The sequence below is a fragment of the Epargyreus clarus genome, unplaced genomic scaffold (genome assembly GCF_041222505.1).
Source record: "Epargyreus clarus isolate Ecla_fem2 unplaced genomic scaffold, WU_Ecla_fem_2.2 ptg000004l, whole genome shotgun sequence".
Taxonomy (NCBI): domain Eukaryota; kingdom Metazoa; phylum Arthropoda; class Insecta; order Lepidoptera; family Hesperiidae; genus Epargyreus; species Epargyreus clarus.
In genome coordinates, this window is record NW_027332212.1 from 7,645,838 (window position 1) to 7,668,462 (window position 22,625).

A 22,625-nucleotide genomic window follows, 5' to 3' on the forward strand; every position below is an offset into this window, starting at 1 on the left:
GTTGGAAGCAGCTATCACGTGCTCTGACGTTGAGATTTTATTGCTGCACGCATGCATATTTACATTATTTACGTAATAAAATTGGACGTTACATATATTATGTATGTTTTTAAATTAGAAAATGTTATATTTTGTGACAATGAAAACCCTAGAAAGCTAATTCCTAAATCAATAACTGCGAACTGATCAATCATACCAGTTAACCCGACATGAAGGTTTGATGTTATCGCTTTAATAGAATATTTAACAACTGCCGTTTAAATACAGAGTTTTGAAGCGAAGCTGGATTTAAAAAGCGATTTAGAATCACTCACGACTTATGGTCGGTCGAGTTCTTTTAATAAACTTAACGACGGACAATGGATTCTACTTTACACCATTCTCCGTATGTGTTGGCTTACCGAAGACGTATGCAAAGGAAGGTCGTAAAACCTAACAAAATCGAGACATTGAAACAAAGCGTGAAGACTGTGAGCAAAGAGTATTGCGCAGAGTCTTCAATTTGTGGACTTAAGCATCTTGTCGATGAAAACACACCATGCATAGAACGGTACGTGACGCTAATGTGAAAGTACTTACAAGATTGCTTGTTTGTGAACTTGTTTAGGTTGTGGACGGCTGGTCTCGTTATTACGAGCCATACTGCCTTCGGAGGAGGCTTACAATTACGTCACATGGAATTACTAAGTGTTATGTCACTAATACTACTTTGGGCTTTGAGGTTATCGAATTATCGAAGATTAATGGCTAGCTTCGGCTAGATGAACTGTTTTACGTCTAAATGAGAAATAACACGGAAATACGGTTATTAAACTGATAAATCTTGGAATACTTTAAACCAAGGTGGTAAATTTTAAAGGTGAAGTGGTTCTGAAGGAGATTTAATGATAATATCTTAATAGCGAGCGTTGTATTATTATTGCTTAGTTAATTAAACAAAATTATTGCGTAGTGTTGATATCAAAAGGTGTTTTATGTAGAGCAGAAATAATTCATTGATATATATTTTTACCATTATAAGTACCTGCATCCTTTTTTTAATTTTTCCATGTATAACTTTTATTTATAACAGAAAAGATAAATAATTAAAGTACTTAAAGATAATCTACAACATCTAACTGCATATTAATTATCAATTAATTAGTATATGCTTAATTATATATGATTAATTAAGATAATATGTCTCCTTTTTCGCAACAGTGTAATTTGGATTATAACACTGATAGGCGCCTTGATATTCTCCGTGACACTGGTATGGATAACGTTTAGGAAGTACTACAGAGCTCCACTTGTGACCACTCAAATGCCCGAGGGAGTCTTCGTCAGTAATATAATCTTCCCAGCAGTCGGGATCTGCACTAACAATAGGATCAGTAAACAAGCTGTCACTAACTTGGCGAGGAAATTGTGAGTGGTTTAATGTTTTTTTTTTACTTATTTACTCGACTCTACAACGTAGAGCTGACTTTAGAAAAGCTTGGCTTTTACACTCATATGCCTATATAATAAATTATTAATATTTCATCCATACTGCTCTATGACTCCCACATCTGGACGACAGCACACATACATATAATATAAACATATAATATTTCGGTAAGCTTGGATTCGAACCTGGGCCCATCACACTGTAGGTTATACTACGCTAATCGTTAGTAGCCAGGCTTTGCGCTACTAGTTTATTGCAAGAAATATGTCGTCAGTAATGTTAAGTTAAAGATAAACATACGTCTTAAACGCTATATTGTTTTGTCACTTACATAGATAAGTAAAGATACTTCGCCGCCTTGAAATTGAATGAAGCCACAAACGGCTTATTAGTAAGTTATTTTTTTGAATTCTTGACAAATAAAAACATTTTATTTTATTTTTATTTTTTTTTTATAATATAAGGGTAGCAGACGAGCATGCAGTCCACCTGATGGTAAGTGGCTACTGCCGCCCATGGACATCTGTAATCAACCCCAGATAGGATTAGATATTCCTACCTGAGGTCGGCCACAGATGCGCCGCTACCCCTGAGGACTAAGCTGGAACGCCTCGGAAAAGTCTGTCTCCCTTACCACACCCTTCAAACCGGAACACAGCAGCGCCTAACACTGCTGTTATTAGGTAGAAATAGGTGTGGCGGTGGTGCCGCCGGAGTCGAACCACAAAGGGTTCTACCACCTTCAAACCTACCGATAACATAAGCTCTCAGAATTTAATGCAACAAAAATATGGAATCGAAAATAAATACGTTAATTGTAATTTATCAATACCTACAGACATTTCACTAGACATTGCTGTTATTAGGTAGAAATAGGTGTGGCGGTGGTGCCGCCGGAGTCGAACCACAAAGGGTTCTACCACCTTCAAACCTACCGATAACATAAGCTCTCAGAATTTAATGCAACAAAAATATGGAATCGAAAATAAATACGTTAATTGTAATTTATCAATACCTACAGACATTTCACTAGACATTAAATAGTTCAAAAATAAGTACCTTAAGATAAGACCATCAGTTGATATGCGAAAAATGAGAAGTGTTTGCATCAAAACCATATTACTAACTTCGGCTCAATTCACTAATAATAAAGCTAATAAAATAAAAAAAACCTTAAACAAATACTTCTTTGCGCATTTGCCAAGGTTGTAAAATATTTTTATTATTGCGTAGCTAATTGAAAACATCCCTCCGTAGCTAACAATTTTTTTAAATATAATATTTTACGGCCTTGACCTCTTGCCTTTCAGCCACTTTATATACTTTCATCATTATGCTTTTATTTAGGCAAGTAGGTATATAATTATTTTTTCTTTCATTGGGTAATATCACAGTACAAATTATAGATCCTTATACTGTGGTAATATAGTTGACAACAAATTACCATACACAAGTAGAGCATAGCCTAGTTTTTTTCTGTTCCGTGAGCTATTTTCGAAAACAGCCACATGCCAGATAAGTCGGAATAAATTTGTTTTACTTTTTATATAAACAGACTAAAAGAGGAACGTAACAGCAAATACAATGAAAAGGAGATGCTATCACTTCTATTCGGTTTGGGCATGCTGTACAACTTTCAGCCAATCAACGACAAGTCTGTGCAACCGATGCAACTACACCGAGCTTTGGGTGATTACGATGTCAACGAACTCATGCGCAGTGTACGTAACCATTAATACTAATAAAATATTTTAATGTTGTGATATTATTGATCATATCAAGTGTTTATTTTTTACATTATTTCGACATTACAGAAAAATGTTAAACTGAATAAAAATAAAATGAAAAAATGACCAAATAAATGGTCTTCGTGACAAAAAAGAAAACAAATGAATTCTGGCGGGAAACGTGACGTTTATGATGTGGTAAACTTAGTAATAAGTAGGTCTTGGTATTGCTAAAAGTAGCCTATATCATTAAATTATATACACCTCACAGATGTTAATTGTTTTTTATATCGTACAAATCATGTACGAATACATACAGTACAGAATGAAGTATAAAATATTTTCTTTTAGTTATGTATTAATCAGTGTCCAAATCGGATAATGGAGTTAATGAAGTCCAAATCGGATAATTAATCCGATTCCGATCCGATCCGACTTTAATATTTAAGTATTTGAAAATTCGAAATCTCTTTTTAGCTAACACCCAGCTGTGAAGATTTGCTGTTGAGATGTTCGTGGAACGAGAAACCGATGAATTGTTCCGATCTATTTGATTTCCGTCTCACTATGAACGGTTATTGCTGCACGTTTAATTACTTACGTGAGTCGGATATAACCTTCATCAAAGAGTATGTATCTTGTTTATATGTATTAGGAAATTTGCTTTTGTTTCGGAAATAACTAAATACTAAGTAAAGTTTACATAAGTAGTTTCTTAATCTTAGATGTAATGAATTTTAATAATAGGTATGTATTAATAAAATCGGGAAAAAATTACGCTAAGTGGATTGAGATACTTGAGGGAATAATAATTTGAATTAGGCATTTTATAGACTAGTTTACATTACATACTAATGTGTACCTGAGAGATTACGAAACGTAGGTAGGTAAGCATTTTCCCTGTAGTTCCGGGAGTAGAATAGGCCTACGGTATCCCCTGCCTGTCGTAAGAGGCGACTAAAAGGGGGCTTCCGGGGTTGCGGGTGGTGAGAGTGGGAGCTTGAACTGCCCATCAACGACCCCGGGAAGGACGGCTGTATGTGTGGTCGCATACCGTTGTGCACACCAGACGGTGTGGCGAGCGTCACGCTCACCTGGGCGGAGCCCGACGGGGCAAGGCGCTAAGAGGACTCCGATTGCGTTCCTTTGGAGATCCCGGAGCCCTCTACGCAGCGCCGAGGACGGCCACCGGGGGGTTTTAGTGCGGTAAAAGTCCCACATAACCCGGCGTCACTCCCATGACGTCGGGTACCTTTTGAAGGTTTCCCCCTCGTAAAAAAAAGAAAAAAGGTAGGTAAGCATTAATTAATTAACAATCTTAAACATATATATGTACCCTCACCATGGATTTTACTTTTTTCTATAATTTCCGATTATTTTTCTACCTTCTTGGCGATTCCTTTAGTGTTGCATTGGAATTTCTAAATCCATACTTCAACGATAGTAAATTCTTACTATCGAACCTGTTTACCGCTTCGTTAGATACAAAAAAAAAAACAATAAATCCCACAGCAACGCCGGATCACGAGGTACTGACATGTATAAGTACGGAAATAAGTCAACATTCGACTTCGATCAAGGACTGAAAGTTTTAATGAGGTTGAACGAATCCGACGACTTCTATTATAACATGCCTCTGCAGGGGGCTCAGGTAACTGATGGATAGTTTAAATATTTTCAAACTTTGGTACAAGACAAAACTACAGTTCTTCTAGCTAGTACTTTCAAATAAACATAAATTTAATATATAGTTGAAATTTACTTACGATCTAGTAGAATATATTGATGTGATATAATTTAAAATTTCTATAAAACAATAGACTAACACATTAATCTTAACTGAGTTCTAAAAAAGAAGGTTATATGTTTTTCCACTGACTAATTGAATACTTTTAAATATTTTAGTTACAGTTTTCTGATGCGTACGATTTCCCTGATGCTCCAAGTGGAAGCTTCGCCATGCAAATCATTAGTCCTAATGTGCAGGTATTGTGTATTCATATATGGTTTTTAAGTATTACGAATAACATTGATATTGGTGTTAGTATAACAATCGTTTGAATAACAATCAGGATTTTATAGTGGTCGTTAATACAAATACTCATAGATATATTATACCTACTAGGATAATATATCTATGCAAATACCATACAACATTGACGTCGCTAACTATGCGAAGCATGACGACCTATGTAAATCGCGATTCTTTGAGTGCTTCCAAAATGGTAGACTTTGCCCATTTGCACCTTGCACTTGGCAAAATTAATACATAAAATCCTAAGAATAAAATGTGTTTTACCTATGAGACAGTAATGGGTTGGTGAGAATAATTAAATTAAATTAATTGTTATCAGATGACGGTTTTGGTGACAGCAAGTTTCACAGAAGCTTCCAGGGACATACAACATATTCCTGTAAAACTTCGACAATGTTTGTTCTATGACGAGTCTCCGTATCTACCGTTTTATACACACAGCGACTGCTTGCTGAAATGTCGAATGCTGTTTCTCTTTGAAAACTGTAACTGTACGCCTTTCAATATGCCGAAAATGGTTAATATGAGGACTTGTGATATGAGGGACATGCCCTGCTTAAGGATTTTTAACAGTAAATAATCCACTATTAAATTTTACATAGGTATAGTCCACGCCAAACTGCTAGTCTGCTCTGAAGTTGTTGCGAGCATGTGTAGTCATACACTTTGCTATGGCGACGCGATTCATTTCTATATTCAGAGCGGACTAGCAGTTTTATGCAGACTATACTATGTCGCTTTCTATGTACTAATTAACATTCAATAGCGTTCAAAAATTTATGAACATTTTTAACCACGATGTTATTAGCTTGACCTGTATATATGTATCTGGGTATGTAACTGGAGTCTTTGAACTAGATTAATTTCAAAATTTGAACAATTATCAAGAACTGATTACGATTTTAATAATTTTGTCCTATTGCCCTGATCCGGATCAAGAACAGTGAGATTTCCTTTGGAAACACGGTCTAAGAAACACCACGCTTAAAAAAACTGAATAATAAAAAAGCTTTGGTGGTCCTATTTAAATATGGTAGAGATATTATTTAATTTTATAAGCAGTGCGTATTCGCAACTTCGTTTTTGATAATATTTTGTTTATTTTACAGTTCAGTCGATGACAGTGCGACCCCCCGTGGATCCAATACCACCAGAATTGGAAATGCACTTAGCTGGAGGAGGCATTCGTTGCCCGATGTGCTACCCCAGCTGCTCAAAGACTGCATATAATTATGACTTCAACAATGTCAATATTTACTCAGATTATTTGAATAGTATTTCAGATAAAGATAGGATCGACTGGTTGTAAGTATTGATACGTTGTAAGTATTGATATTGACTGGTTGTAAGTATGAGATTATTGGTTGTAAGTTGTAAGAAATATAGCCCCTTTAATTAAGGATATTTTACGATTACCTTTTATGCAATACCTTATTTACTTTTTCTGGTGGCGGAGTATATCATGTAAACGAAAATAAGTAAATTAGTTCTCTTCTTTTCATGCTATTCAATTGTGGTTCATCACACTTGACTAATCTTTTGCTTAGGGGAAATTATTAAAACTATGGATTACGTTTTCACCATTATTAATAATTTAAAAAAGTTTAAACACAATGAGGTGTACAAGTATAAAATCGGTATAAAAGTACAAAACATCAATTAAAATTAACGTCGAATCTCAAATGTCCTAAACGCGCAGCTGCTTATCACACCTTCATTTCTAAAAGACGCCTTTTCAATCTTGGACTTTGGACTTCCGATTTTTTGGAGCCAAATCTTCATATCATCAATGGCATTTTGGGTCCCTTGCAGTTGTCCTATGACAGTACCTTGGGCCGTATTCATCACCCATCCTTTGAGCCCCAGCTCAGTAGCTTTTCTTTGGGTATGTTTTCTGAAGTAAACACCCTGAACTTTACCGAATACTTCGAAATCCGCAGTAAAAAGATTAGATTTTTTAATCGCAGTCGCCATGATGAAAATTACGAGTAACTTAATAAATAGGAAATTTGCCAAATGCTGTATAGGAAATGTTGTGTTGTGTCAACATATTTTGTTTATTTTGTTGTCATGGTAAATGTTTCCAATCTGCCAAGTTCCCAGTTACAAAGGATTTGTAAAACTATGGTAGGTATATTCTCTGTGGTCTATTAATAAACAAAATAATAAATAGGTAATATCTAAATAATAACATCGGAATCGTTTTTTTTACAACCAATGATTACCTACAAGAATAATATTTCGCTTGCGTTTTTTTCACGGTAGGTATTGTACAAGTTTCCATTGTTTATCGTATGTTTTTTTTTCATTAACAAATACTTTAGAGGGTAATGATCACAGGTAATGATACTGAAATAGTTTTAGAAATGTACTTATACAGCCTTGACCTAGCTAGACCGAATTCAATAATTCTATGGAGTAATATAGAGTTGTAGAGACGATAGAAACTTTGTTCGTATCTAGAACACGTATTGTACTAGATGTTAGTTATTGTCTTTGTTGGTATATCAGCGGCGGTTTCAGGCAAGGCGCGAATTTCACCGGAACCTCCATTGTCCACGTGAAGTACGCCAGGGAAGTCGCCGACCGTTACGGACAGAACGTTATCATGAAGTGGTTTGATTTGATCAGTAAGTTTTGCTTCAATTGATATTTAGGTTATTCAATGTGGATATCCACATTAGTGTAAGAAAATATATTCAAATTATTTAATTATAGTATTATTTTAATTAATTATTTTGTGTTATTTTAATGATGAGTTATTTTCATAATAATAAGTGTCTATTTATATAGTAACTGGCTGGTATGATTGTAAGAGTTAGCATAAAAAGAAAAAGAACGCTCTTGACGTTTCAGTATTTTGCGCGGGAATAATAAAAGTTGTAAAGTGATCGTAAAAATAGTTTTATTATTAGTATTACGATATGTATACGAGTACTATAACTAAGTTACGTGTAACTGTACCTTTTTATGTATTCTGGCTGGGCCCAGGTCTCTCCCAAAAACTGAAGGAAATCTGGAACCAAGTGTGTAGTAACCTCTATAACTTCATATATAAGTTTGGAACCATCTGTTTTCATGCAGATTGCGAAAGACTACGTAGGTAGTATACGTAAGTTCTGAAAATAGAATGATACGACATAATGCCCCGTTCAAGGGGAGGAAGACTAGACTTTCAATGAATTATGGATCAAATATTGGATTGGATCATCTGAGGACTTAGCGCGCTCGGCGATGATTTAGTTAATGAAGTATTTACGAATAAACCTCTCAGAACAAACTGTTCGCTCCTGTTTTTCCTATATTGAATGTATCATCTATGCTCCTGCTTGTACTGTTACAATCTTTAATATTTTTTTTCATTCAACAGGTAACATTGGCTCCACTTGTGGGTTTATTACGGGTTTCAGTTTCGTGTCTGTGCTCGAGTTTATATATTTCTACACAGTCAAGCTTGTACGAGAAATCAGTACTCGAAGAAGGGCACAGTCGCCTGTAGGAAACGCGTTTGAGTCTACAAGTCCCTTGCATTTTGAACCTATGAGCAAATATCGATCTATTTATTGGAATGAGTTGGCTGGACCAAGGCACTAACTTAATAATACACACGTGCATAGAAAAAATAATATAAGGCGATGAGATCGCGTTTTGTGTGACTTAGCAATATAATTATGTTGCATTATTTTCTGGTGGTATCTATTTAATAAAATATATATTGATGGGAATACATAAATGTAAACTACATTTATGTATTCCCATCAATATTAAAAATATATATATTTATGACTAACTTTCTTACATGGCACCGTCTGTATTTGAAAGTGTCACTTTATTTGAAATTACCGACAGACACTGCAATTTTTATCATATACATATGTGGATTGTATATGTTTTAGATCATAAGAGTAGATTATAGTCATTTGAAATTATTATATTAGACTATAATAGCTTGTAATTGCAGTATTGTAGTCGTACATATATGATTGAAAGGCTTAATGATCTAACGAATCAAAACACCTGCGCCGCTCTCACAATAAATCCAGATAAGGATCTCGATTAGTATAGAATATTGTCTCTATCAGATCGTACCTCATACTGATTTCATTATTTATTTATAGTGTATGCGTAGTTTTCGAAATATTTTGGATTTGTGTAACAATAAATATAATTTACCAATGACCATTTGTTTTCATTCACTCCCAACATTTCAAAGTAGCTGACGTAAAAATCAAACTATGGTACTGGGTCTAAACAAACATTACTTTGAAATATGGTGGAAAGGAATAAAAAGTATACCGGACACAACATCTATACATGGATTTAGATTCATTACCGATACTAAAAGGCACTGGATTGAACGGTAACTGATTAAAATTTTTGCGTTACAAAAGTTGACTCTCTGCAAAAATTGCTATTAAGAAAAACATATTTTACTCTTTATTCTGTAATTTTTTGTTTCCTTTATGCTTCGATCACTAATAAGAAGCTTTATGTTAGTTACTTGATATTTCCAAAAAGTACTTACTTATACGTATTAAACTACATTTTAGGTTTTTTTGGCTAATATTAGTAGTGCTGTCTTGGTACGGATCATCGTTGTTGATAGCCGCCCAGTACGACGCATTCCTTAACAACCCAATATCGTTCGTGGTGGAAACTACTTATAAGGACTGGAACACAAATTTTCCGGCGGTGGCTGTATGCGAACATGATAACATGGCCAGTGTTGAAGAAGTTGCTGATGGGTAACTGTTGTTGATGATAAGTATTCATTGAATCCAATATTTGCATGTTTAATTGTTTTACTTATTTCTTCTCTTAGGCGCACTACGAGAGGTGAATCGAAAACGGCTACTCGTTACGATAATAATATATAATTATTATATTATTATTATTGATTTATAGATATGATCCGATACGAGTACGATCTGACTTATCATAATAGTTACACTTCGAGAATAGTAACTGTTTGTAGATACATATCTACACACAGTTATTACTTATATAACTACTAGTTGACCCGGCAAACGTTGTGTTGCCATATAAATAAAAAAATGTTAAGGGTGAACAACCCTTATCACTTAGGTGTAAGAAAAATGAATAGTAGCCAATTCTCAAACCTACTGTATATACATATAAAATTTGCTGAAAATCGGTAAGGCCGTTTCGGAAGAGTACAGTAACTAACATTTAGCACGAGAATTTTATATATAGGAACCTTTTCCCACGGACTAAATTGTGAATCTAAACCATTCTCAAGTCCCCTTGAACACACACAACAACACAACGATGAACAAATTTCATCAAAATCAGTCCAGACCTTTAGGAGGAGTTCAGTAACATACACACGCACATAAGTAATATATATATATATATAAAGATACACACTTTTTTATTCAATTGAAGTAGAATATGAGTTTTTACGAATCAATAAAAACACATACCTACATATAAGAACAGAAGGGATTTATTTATTTGTTACATAATTAACATAAAACTAATCTATAAAAATAATGTTTGAATATATAATCGAATTTAATAGATATAATCGGTGTTATATCGGTTTTTACGAATTTTTGAGTCTAATGTCTACCAAGTCTCATTTGGTACGCCAGAACACTTACTATACTTCTTTGCCAGTAGATATTGTACGACTTTATATTTGATTTCAGACTTTGGGGACCTGGTCATGACTTAAGCATGGATGAGGTACTGAAAGAGTTAACGTATTATAAAGGTGTCACGTATTACAGTTCACTATTTTGTGGAGGAGAAAATCCTATGAGTGAATGTTTTCAGTCCAACCTCACTTTTTATGCGAATTTGGTAATTGATAGCTTTTTATCCTTACTAGTCCTTACTTCTTACTAATATTATAAATCCGAAAGTAACTCTGTCTGTCTGGTTTCCTCTTCTTCACGCCCAAACCACTGAATCGATTTTAATGAAATTTTGTACAAAGATAGTCTGAGACCCGAGAAAGAACATAGGATAGTTTTTATCTCGGAAATCCCACGGGAACTAGGGATGACAATCTAAGATCGATTAATCGGAGAAGCGATCTTTTGGACCCGAAACATCGATTATTTTAATCGATATTAGTAAGGATTGTATCGTAAACTATGCATTTGATCAAGTGATGATCTTTAGCAAAGTTGAAGCTACGAATTTTCAGTTTTATGTATGTTAGTATGTTATTTTCTTTTAAACGCGAGCGAAGCCGCGGGCAAAAACTAGTAACTTAGAAACTGTATTATGGTGTGGACAGGTGTCCACCCATGGATGCTAGTGACAACTTACCATCGGATGAACTGCTCGAAAGTCGCTTACAACTTCAATGTCATAAAAATATATTATTACATAAGCATGCATTCGCTAATATCAGGAGGCACGGCAGTGCCTCCGCCAAGTCGAGCCAAAGTCTTATTATACAATGATTACTGTGTATATTATTACTCAGTATGTTGTTACCCAACTCAGTAGGTAAACAAAAGGAAATAATTAGTAAAACAATTCTAGATCAGAAGTAGTTGCCATGAAATTCTTCAGAACTGTTCTTGGAATGATAAAATTTTCGACTGCTGCAAATATTTCAGACCCATGGACACAGAACTGGGTTCATGCTATGTAGTGAATTCTATCCAAGGAAGGTAATAATCTCTACTATCTCTAATTTATTATCTATGTACTCGAATGTGCATGTGAATACTATGTGCATTTAATAGTCGATTAGTCAAAAAGCCACATTAAATTTTTACCTACTCGAATACCTTATTTGATTTTATTTGTTAGCAAACAGCGTTTTGTCGGATTCAGATACACAATCCGTCTGATCCAACTACTATGTAGGTAGGTATATAGACCAGGTTCTACCTGAACCAGACCACGGATGTCTTGCTAGTCGTGTAAATCAGCCAACATCCACACTCTTCCACCGAAAATTAAGAACTGTCTCAAGTTATTCATATACAGGCTTTTTTTAATGAAGGAAAAAAAATGAATTTTCTTTTAAAAAATCCTTTTCCTTCAATTTGTCACATAAAATTACTTCCCAAAATTTGATCCTTATAAGCAACACTATAGGATATTTAAGATAGATATTTAAGATAGACACTAAAGATATTTTAAAAAACTAATAATGCAGTTTTAGTTTTTTTGGCCTATTAGACAAATTCACCCTGTATACTTCCGAAATTATATATTATGCAGGTGTCATTAACTCATGTAGTGTTTTTTTTAATATTTCCTAGAGAACGCAATCCTCCGAGAATCCAAATGGTTAGCAACAGGACCTTGGGACCCGGGATGATTAAATTCAGTGTATTGGTGCCATCAAAAGTTTACGTTCTGAATGAAGAAGACGTACCGTCCTTGACTACTCTGGGTTCAGATGTTATAACTATAGAGCCACAAGTCAGTTTCAGGTTAGATAATTGAAAACACTACGTGTACCTAACATAGAAAGTTAATCTTAGTAAAAAAACTGTTCATTGTTTATCACATACATTTGTACCAGATTTTTTGATTAATCTACGTTTTTCATGAAGTCATGTTATGTTAGTTATAAGTAATGCACATATAGTATAACTAAATAAAACAGAATAAGATAGGAAGGGTTATGGTTTCATATTAATGATAAGGTTACCTACCATTAGACCAGTGAGTAGAACTTTACATAGTTCAAGTGTAAGCCTCCTTCACCCCACTTATCACACTAGTTTCTGCTTGATGAATAGATCACATTGGAGCGGTCTGGTTTGATAGGTGTGGTGAGAAAGACTATTACATAAATACTGCTTAGTATAGGTATACTTGAAGGTTCAAGAGGGCATACTGGTGAAATGGTCTAAACGAAACCTGATTTCTAGGCGTTACATCTCAATAAGAAACATCGAGAATGACGTCGGGGCCCGTCTAATCAGCCCATCAAAACGCAAGTGTCGCTATACTGACGAGAACTTCTTAGATGTCTATCCCTACTATTCCTACACGGCTTGTACTGTGCAGTGCAGAAAAGACGCTCAGATGCGACTGTGTAATTGCACCAATTTCTTCATGCCCAATGTTCCCGAGCACATCAAGTGCAACATAAGCGGGATAATATGTCTTAACGAACACGTCGACAATTGGTCTGTAAGTAACATGATAGTTAATAAAATAAATCAAGTAGGTACTAAGAAATTTCGAAAGTAGTACGTAAGTTCTCTCAGAATAATCTTTATCCTTACTTCCTTACTAATAATATAAATCCGAAAGTAACTCTGTCTGTCTGTCTGGTTGTCTCTTCTTCACGCCCAAACCACTGAACCGATTTTAATGAAATTTTGTACAAAGATAGTCTGAGACCCGAGAAAGGACATAGGATAGTTTTTATCCCGGAAATCCCACGGGAACTAGGGATGGCGATCTAAGATCGATTAATCGGAGAATCGATCTTTGGGACCCAAAACATCGTTTATTTTATTATTAGTAAGGATTGAATCGTAAACTATGCATTTGATCAAGTGATGATCTTTAGCAAAGTTGAAGTTACGAATTTTCAGTTTTATGTATGTTAGTATGTTATATTATTTTCTTTTAAACGCGGGCGAAGCCGCGGGCAAAAACTAGTAGACTATACTACGTCATCATATCCTACTGACCAAGAAAGGCTTATTATACTTATTTGCCTTTGCAAAGACCACATAATACTTTTAGGCCTAAAGCCTTAGATGTAGTGGATATAGTACCTGATGTACTATATGCCAGATATCCAAGTTTCCTTCATTTTTGGCATTAACTTGTTCCTAGGATTTAGAATGTAAGAATGTAAAGATGTTTCCTATTTAGAATGTAAAGATGTTTTCCAAAAAAGTCACCTAGTACCTAGTTATTTTTAACTTGTTAATGTAAATGTTTATTAAAATTCTAATTTTTTTAGATTTTAAAAGCTCGATGGTCCCCACGTCGAGGTATATATTGCGATTGTCTACCTTCTTGTACCGAAGCAGAGTTATCCAATGTAAAAGACTTTCAAGACTTGAGTAGTATGGAATATGGCGTGGTTCAAATAGGATTGGCTGTGTTACCCAATGAGAGATATAGAAGAAATGTTGTGCGCGGTATTCTTGACTTAGTTGGTGAGTTATCTGAATCTTACTTGAGAGTATAATTGTCTTCATGTTTTCTTCTACTTGTTTTGTTCTACTAACTACACTGGAAGTGTGGGTGTAACTACAAGACTACTAGAAATTATTTTTTACTTTAAAAACATATCAACACTTTTTAAACGTTTGATCGTTAACTGGATTTTTTCAACAGTGTCAACAGGAGGTACAGGGGGGCTGTTTCTGGGCGCGAGTATACTTAGCTTTGTGGAATTGCTGTACATACTCCTGATCCGCCCGTTCTGTGACATCTACAGCCAACGAGGCGATGACCCCTGGCATCGGAAGTATGGCACACGTCGATTAGAAGACAATAAGTTTGTTCGCAAACATTTAAACAAATAATTAATTGCACATCGTGGCGTAGTTCCCACGGATTAAATGATAAACCACATTGTGGCGTAGTTCCCACGGATTAAATGATAAACCACGTCACGTTCGTCATTCGTCATTCGTCACGAATTTTAGCAGGATTTTTATGAAGGCAAAAATAAACATAGCTTGCATGAAATTTGTATTAATTGCACAGATAATTTACATTAAACAATCTTCAACAAAACTATTTCTTTGTTGCTATTCCGGATATTAACGATATATTTCAGGCACTTATTGTTATAATACTAACATTTAAATTTCCTTAAAGCTATCTAGACTAAGCAATATCTATCAACAATTTCTTCAAATATCTGCATAACTTTTTCTCTGTAATTCGTGTTGCTCTCTATCATTTTAATTATAAACGAAGCTTTGTTATTAGAAAGAATATCATTAAATTGCTCCGCGTCACAAAATATGTCCGCAGTTAAGTCATCATCTAACCAGAATTGAGGCACTAGACAGGCACTCACAATAAGAGCCCATAATCGTTGATTTTCAGCTGATTTTAGGAAACTTTCTAAGGATAAAATTATATCAATTTTTATGCTACGGTCAGCAAGAATCAATTCCAGCTGCTTGTAATAGAAACGTAGAAAGTTGTCCTCATTGTGTTCCCGAAATTTTGGATCCAAATTACAATACAGTAGGAGCATAACATCTCCAGCTGGCGGTTGACATCTTACAGCTTGAAAATCAACCATTACACAATCATCTGGTACTAACCCACCATCGGTTTGTTTGTAATGAAATAGAATATTGTTGTTCCAAAGATCGCGATGGCAGACTACACTACAGCTTTCAGGCAAAACATTGCTTAAATCTAATGCTGAATTCCAAATATATTTCCAGCGCCTTTCTATAATACTAATAAGTTGTTCGACTTCTATATACTTGGAAAACTTCTTAACAGCTGCTAATGCACCCTGCATGCATTGAAGAAACCAAACGTTTGAATCGTGGTAGCCACCCTTGTCCAAATAAACTGCAAATTCTTCTTTGAGCGTCTTTTTGTTTTTCTGTTCATAGATTATTGAAGACGCGTGGAATCTTGCTAACATTTGTAATGCTTGCTTGGCGTGTGCTTCATCAAATGTTTTGAATTTATTCCTCGAATTGTAACCCAATGCATTCAAATCTTCGAATACAATTGCTTCCTTGAGAGTCGAAACCAGTTTAGGACTCCATGGTTTTACTCCTAAGAAAAAAATCATTTTAGGCATACATACTACTTATATCTTAAATTTTAGGCCTCTATATTAACTGAAAGGATTATAATAGGTATTTACTTTAAGAAAAGAAATAATTTAAATAATTTTAAGTATTCTTACCTTCCAATTCAATTTTTTTCTTAATTATAGTGTAAAAGTTTATTTCTTTATCAAATAATTTCATTTCTCTGACCATATCGGCTTTAGAAGCATTTTGTGACACAGCTTTAATGAAGAAACAAAGTACTTTATTTGTACCATTATTAGAAGGTAAATGCACTTTTAGTTTCCAATAGTCTGCCAAAAATCCCAACATTTTGTCACTGGCTTTCTGAACGTAATAATTTGCATTCTCTTTGTTATGATATCCATAGTTTCGTATGATTGTATTCACGGCTTCTTGTGTTATAATATTAAATTGTGTTTGAACATCAACACAGCTCATTTTTACATCAATATAACGACTATACAGTCATACACTACACTTATAGTTCTACAATCGATTTACTGGTACACATACAACGTTACAACTATATTTTACAATGTAATACGCTATTTATCTCTCAGTGTTAAGGTGCGTACACTATAGAGCGTTTGTAGAGCCCAGAGTTTTGTTACAACATTATTTTACAAATAATGATAAAGATTGTAAAATTCGTTGAAAAAAGACAAGGAAGTGCAGAGAAAATTTTCAATAAGGTGCGTTTAATCCAGAACGTAACAGAAAGGAATGCTGTGAACAAAATCTAACTCGCTGTGGACAATACAGCTTTGAGCATTTTTAAAGACGCTTCTGAATACCTACTGTGCTTTTTGCTTGTATTAACTTGGATGTACATTGCAAATAAATGATCTGATGTGAATTCACCTTAAATATTTTATTATTTGTTAAGAAATTATGAACTCATAATAAATAAGTAGGGAAAATAACCTCTAGCTGATACCATAATCACCGGTTGTAAGAAGAACAAACGAACATTATTTTCCGTATCGCGTAAAATAAATAATGTTGTCTACTGATATTAAACATTAACATACATTAGTTTAACTGACCTAAATCGTAAAATATAAGCTTAACACTATTATATATATTAATGTAATAATTTACCTATAATACACTAAATATATATATCTGACATTTTAATTTGTGATCAAGCGAAACCGATTTTTCAGTGGAAACCGAACTTTGTCTACTTTTTGCCTAAACGGAAACTTTTTATACCTATGAAAATGTAAACATTTCTTTAAAAAAAACAAAAGAAATATAAACAAAAATGGTCAGCGTAATCGGCCACTAATTTTAAATTCATTTATTTACCTGTTGTATGTACCTATAGTTTGTAAAAAGTTAGGTTTCTACGTTCTCATATTATTTACGTATTGGATAAACAAATGTTTCAACAATATCATCTAATAATTCAGTCACTCTATTTCTGTAATTTGAATCTACTCTTGCGGTTTCTATGAATTCTTCGCTTCGAGATATAATATTAATTTTAAAGCTTTTTCACGATTCCCAAAGATTTCCTTCTTTCTTTCAGCATTCATTGTCATTATAGGTACAATAAGTGCTGCTTGTGTGCTACCGAATATCATACTATCATTATATGCTTTACTAAGTTCATTTTTGTCAGTAATTATAGTACCTATATTAATTGAATTTGCTTTTAATTCATCATCTAATACTTCATAGTAGAAATTTACTACGTCATAAGTTTTGGATTGCCTGAATTTCTTTGTAGTATTGAAAAATAAGAGAGCTGATAGATCTAGCATAGGAGAGCAGTAGAGCACGGTTTGGAAATCAACGAAGAGCGTGTGTTATTTCATTGTCAAGTTTCTTTATAAATATGTTATTCGTCCAAAGATCTCGATGTATCACTACATTTCTATATGTTGTGCTCGGCTTCTTCAGATCTTCAGCGCGATCAAATAACATTGACAGGGCAGTTTCTATGTCTTCAGTGAAATTAGTTCTTGCCTTATGCGTAGAATATTCTTTAAGATAATCTATAGCCGCACGTTTACCAGTGTCACGCCACGGTTGGTCCTTACTTGGTTCTGTTAAATATTCGCCGTAATCTTCCCATATTCTATATGGTCTATTAAGTTCCTTTGATTTGGTTTCTTCGTATATATAAGACTGTGCATGGAATCTCGCTAAAGTTTCAACAGTGGCCATAAGTTCTTCATCGGTTAGAGTATGTACGTGGTCTGGCATCACATACCCCAGTTTACAAACATCTTCAAAGACAAATAATTCTTCCTTTATATAAAGAAGTGATGTCCGCAGATGGATGTTTAGCAGTGTTTTGGCTATACGTTACATTTTAGAAACTAATATTTCTATTTGTAAAGTGTAATCTTACCTTGATTATCTTGAAAGTGCTTGAAAAGTCCGTTTAACATGGCGTATTCTTTTCGGAAAAACATTGTTTCCCTTAAGTACTCCGCTTTCCATTTATCGAACCTTGGTATACACTTTAAAAATAAATTCAGCTCTTTATGCACTCCTTTTGATTTTATTTCCACAGTTAACTGAGATGTTCTCCAAGATAGCCTATGACTTCACTTGAATAATTTTCTAAATACCATTTTACATCATCAATATCTGTGTAACTACATTTTTTCACAATTGTTTCAACTTCACATTGATTTAAAAGCTCCATTATTATGTTATATTTTTAATGTCGACACGTTATGTTTTCTGACCAACAAGGAAGTTAATACTATTACCACTTCGAGTATCTCAACAACGCCAAAGTACCTATATATCTATACAACAGACGACGTAATAAATAGACTCCTAATAACACTGCTCTATAAAACCTTTGTGAAGTTAAGAACTTGGGTATACCACTGTGTAGTGTGTGGCTGGCTGGTAAAGAAAACTGGCTGGTAACGAAATCATATTTTTTATCAAAATATAAGCTTTTAAAATATTTGTACCTATTTGCACTGGGCAGAAATGGAGTGGTTGTGATGACTGAATGGACTATGAAATTGATATATATCCAGAAACGTATATCACCATTAGGAATCCATTAGTTTACTTCATCTAGTACTAATTGTATAGCTGGTTATTTACCTGCTCTTTAATACTCAACATGCATTTAATAAGATTAGTTTACATAGTATCATAATATTCGCAATGCAACGATGTCATCAGTGCGCTATACGCATACTTGAAATGATAGATAATTATGCAGATTATGGTAGGTTAAGGATAAGAACTCATGAAGCTGTTTAGAACCGCATCCAGCCGTGGACCGCGGATACCGCAGACTTAAGTCGCACGCCGCCGCTATAAACCACTCCAATACATTAACAACTACCTTTACACTACACCTACATTGCCTTTACACTACAACTACACCTACATTTTCATATTTTATGGATATTGTCGTTCCAAGAGTGCGCGCGTATACGGCTAAAACCGCTTCATGTGCTCTTAGCCTAAAAATAACAATAGTATATTACACAGTAGTAATTGAAAATAATACTACTCGTAAATGGCGTAATACTACATAGTTGAAGATATACAGGGTGAATCTCCATAAAGTGCACATATTGAAACAGGTAAAATTAAACCGCATTTTGTCGACAAAAAAAAATATAAAAAAAATTAAAAAAATTTTTTTTGGGTTTTACGACCTTTTGAATTTTTTTTTGGGAATTGTACACCTGAAGTAAATAAATCGCTATAACTTTTCAAACAAAAATAACAATGATTGCCAATGATAGGCCGTACTGATCCATGAAAAAACAAAACAAAAAAAAATCATCTTCCCAGGTAAAAAGTGTCAGATTAGTGCAAAAAAGCACTTTTTTTAGGTAAAATTTTCAGTAATCATCAATTTCCTCAAAATAATCTAGGCATTTTATTTTTTTATTATTATTTAATGCAATTCTACGTCGTATTAGCTTTCAAACACTAAAAAAACCACGCCTCTAACTCAAGTATAAAGTTTGCTAGGAACGTTTCAAAAAAGACGCGACGCACGTGCGCCCTAATAAAACTGGTATAGTCCGACCCATAATTAGATGTCCAAAATATAAACAAAGGAAACTATCAAAAATATGTTTCAATGGTAAATTCATGGTAGTTTCTTATTTTTGACGATATTAAAGTGATAAAACAGTAATAAAATAAATCTTTAATAATTAAAAAAAAAACACTAGTTTGTATTAAAAATGTTATTTATTACCAACACCCTTAAGAACTGCCTTTGTTTAAGCGCTCGTAGGAAACTTTATACTTAAGTTAGAGGCATGCTTTTTTTAGTGTTTGAAAGCTAATACGACGTAGAATTACATTAAATAATAAAAACAAAATAAAAAGCCTAGATTATTTTGAGGAAATTCACGATTACTGAAATTTAACCTAAAAAAATTGCTTTCTTCACACTAATCTGACTATTTTTTTCTGGGAAGATAAACTTTTTTGTTTTTTTTTTTCATGGATCAGTACGGCCTATAATTGGCATTCATTGTAATTTTTGTTTGAACATGATAAATCTTTTAGTTCAAAAGTTATAGCGATTTATTTACTTTAGGTGCACAATTCCAAAAAAAAAACTTCAAAAGGTCGTAAAACCCAAAAAAAAATTTTTTTATTATTTTTTTTATTTTTTCTGTCGATAAAATGCGGTTTAATTTTACCTGTTTCAATATGTGCACTTTATGGAGATTCACCCTGTATTTTTCAAGAATAATAATACCTAGGCGGGTAAAAATAATAGACCAATATTTTATTATGATAATTAATTTAGGAGGAATAAGTACACTATTAATATTAGTAAAACGAAGTAACATTTTATTCCTGGCGCTATTACAGCATTAAAAAATTACAAATGAACATTTCCCTATTTTCCGTATTAGATAAAACAAATAGGCACTTCTCCGATGTGGAATATTTTTATTCATGAATCTCTATACCTAATTGAGTAGGTACTCGTATAAGTACTTAATAAGGTTTTATTATCTTTGAGTGGACGAAGTAGACTGATAATGATTTTAAGTACTTACAAGTGCTCGTCACATTCAAAGAAAGAAATGAATTAATACAGTACAATAATTTTGCAATATGTCTACAAATAAAGTAATTGAAGTTAGTTACAACTAATAAATATTTTTAGCACTTTTTCGAAAGCACTTATTATTTATGAAAAAACTGTATACTTTATATTAGTTCTTCATAAGGATACACAAATTTCTCAACGATATCATCTAATAATTCCGTTACTCTATTTCGATAATTTACATCGTCTCTAGCTGTCTCTATGAACTCCTTACTTCGTGATATGCTATCAACTATAGCTCTTTCATGGTCGCCGTAAATCTCTTTCCTTCTTTCGCGTCTCATTGTTATTATAGGAACAATTAATGCCGCTTGTGTCATACCGAATATTACACTTTCGTTATAAGCTGTTCTGAGTTTATCTTTATCCAGTATATTACATACGTCGATGCCGTTAAACTTTAACTCTTCTCCTAAAATTTTATAATAGAAGTTCAGAACGTTATCTGTTTGAACATGTCTAAACTTCTCTGTAGTGTTAAAAAATAATAGCGATGACAGATCGAGCATAGGAGAGCAGTAGAGCACCGTCTGAAAATCAACAATAAGCGCGTGTAATTTGCCACTGTCCATTTTTTTCAAAAATATATTGTTCGTCCATATATCCCGATGTATCACAACATTTCTGTACGTCAGGCTTGGCTTCATGAGATCCATAGCACTATCAAATAACATAGTTATGATCCTCTCTATATCTTTACAAAAACCAGGTTTTGATTTATATGCAGAATATTCCTTGAGATAGTCTATAGCAGCCCGCATTCCAGTGTCTCGCCACGGTTTGCCTTTAATTGGTTCCGTTAAATATTCACCATATTCTTCCCAGATCCTGTATTGCGTTTTAAGTTCCCTGGTCTTAGTTTCCTCATAAATGTAGGATTGTGCATGAAATTTCGCTAAAGCTTCGACAGTGGCCATCAGTTCCTCATCGGTAAGAGTGTACATATTATCAGGCATCACGTATCCAAGTTTAGATACATCTTCAAAAACGAATAATTCTTCTTTGACGTACAGGAGTGTTGGTCGCCATTTCCTTTCCCCTGAAATAAGTAGTTTTAGTACGCAAATTGTAAATGGAATATCAGTAAGATTTGGTATGGTTTAATTTAAGTAGTTATTAAATATAATTATTCTTTTTTGTTACCTTGATTGTCCTGAAAGTGTTGGAAGAGACCACTTAGCATCGCATATTCCTTAAGAAAAAATGTTGTTTCTCTTAAATATTCAGCTTTCCACTTGTTGAATCTTGGTATACATTTTAAGAATAGGTGTAATTCTTTTATAACTCCTTTAGATATGACTTTCACAGTTAGATTAAGATGTTCTCCAAGATATCCTATCAATTCATTCGAATAATCGCTAATATTCCATTTCATATCATCAATATTTGTACAGCCACATTTTTTCACAATTGATTCAATTTCAGATTGGTATAAGAGCTCCATTACTTGTACCTGTCTTTTCTAACTAAGGAATACATCGTACTGATGGAGTATCTCTGTAAAGTAAATATCTGTACTGATTGTAATATTTGCTACGTAAAAACAAAGATATAATTATTAGCATAATATAGATGATAGAATTATTTTTATTGACGCAGATACCGACGTATAACGTGCTCT

At 33.8% G+C, this 22,625-nt stretch overlaps 4 protein-coding genes across 4 annotated transcripts; 1 reads left to right on the top strand and 3 right to left on the bottom strand.

Moving 5' to 3' along the window:
- The first annotated feature begins 369 nt into the window (after positions 1 to 369).
- Positions 370 to 14,724, top strand: LOC140757414 (uncharacterized). Its single transcript, XM_073093104.1, has 17 exons — positions 370 to 550; positions 1,201 to 1,407; positions 2,985 to 3,150; positions 3,634 to 3,785; positions 4,669 to 4,807; positions 5,062 to 5,142; positions 5,511 to 5,763; positions 6,301 to 6,496; positions 7,715 to 7,821; positions 8,562 to 8,778; positions 9,742 to 9,936; positions 10,864 to 11,017; positions 11,711 to 11,841; positions 12,442 to 12,615; positions 13,204 to 13,324; positions 14,112 to 14,310; positions 14,492 to 14,724. The coding sequence occupies exons 1-17, from the start codon at positions 411 to 413 to the stop codon at positions 14,680 to 14,682; spliced, it is 2,823 nt and encodes a 940-aa protein (XP_072949205.1). The 5' UTR covers positions 370 to 410; the 3' UTR covers positions 14,683 to 14,724.
- Positions 6,620 to 7,256, bottom strand: LOC140757413 (acylphosphatase-1). Its single transcript, XM_073093103.1, has one exon. The coding sequence runs from the start codon at positions 7,163 to 7,165 to the stop codon at positions 6,857 to 6,859; it is 309 nt and encodes a 102-aa protein (XP_072949204.1). The 5' UTR covers positions 7,166 to 7,256; the 3' UTR covers positions 6,620 to 6,856.
- Positions 14,725 to 14,870: 146 nt separating the features above from the next.
- Positions 14,871 to 17,716, bottom strand: LOC140757183 (uncharacterized). The gene is made up of 2 exons (XM_073092721.1): positions 16,044 to 17,716; positions 14,871 to 15,910 (listed from the first exon to the last, which is right to left on the bottom strand). Exons 1-2 carry the CDS (start codon positions 16,366 to 16,368, stop codon positions 14,985 to 14,987), a joined length of 1,251 nt encoding a protein of 416 aa, XP_072948822.1. The 5' UTR covers positions 16,369 to 17,716; the 3' UTR covers positions 14,871 to 14,984.
- Positions 17,717 to 20,995: 3,279 nt separating this feature from the next.
- LOC140757184 (uncharacterized) lies at positions 20,996 to 22,475 on the bottom strand. The gene is made up of 2 exons (XM_073092722.1): positions 22,148 to 22,475; positions 20,996 to 22,043 (listed from the first exon to the last, which is right to left on the bottom strand). The coding sequence occupies exons 1-2, from the start codon at positions 22,446 to 22,448 to the stop codon at positions 21,106 to 21,108; spliced, it is 1,239 nt and encodes a 412-aa protein (XP_072948823.1). The 5' UTR covers positions 22,449 to 22,475; the 3' UTR covers positions 20,996 to 21,105.
- Positions 22,476 to 22,625: the final 150 nt, after the last annotated feature.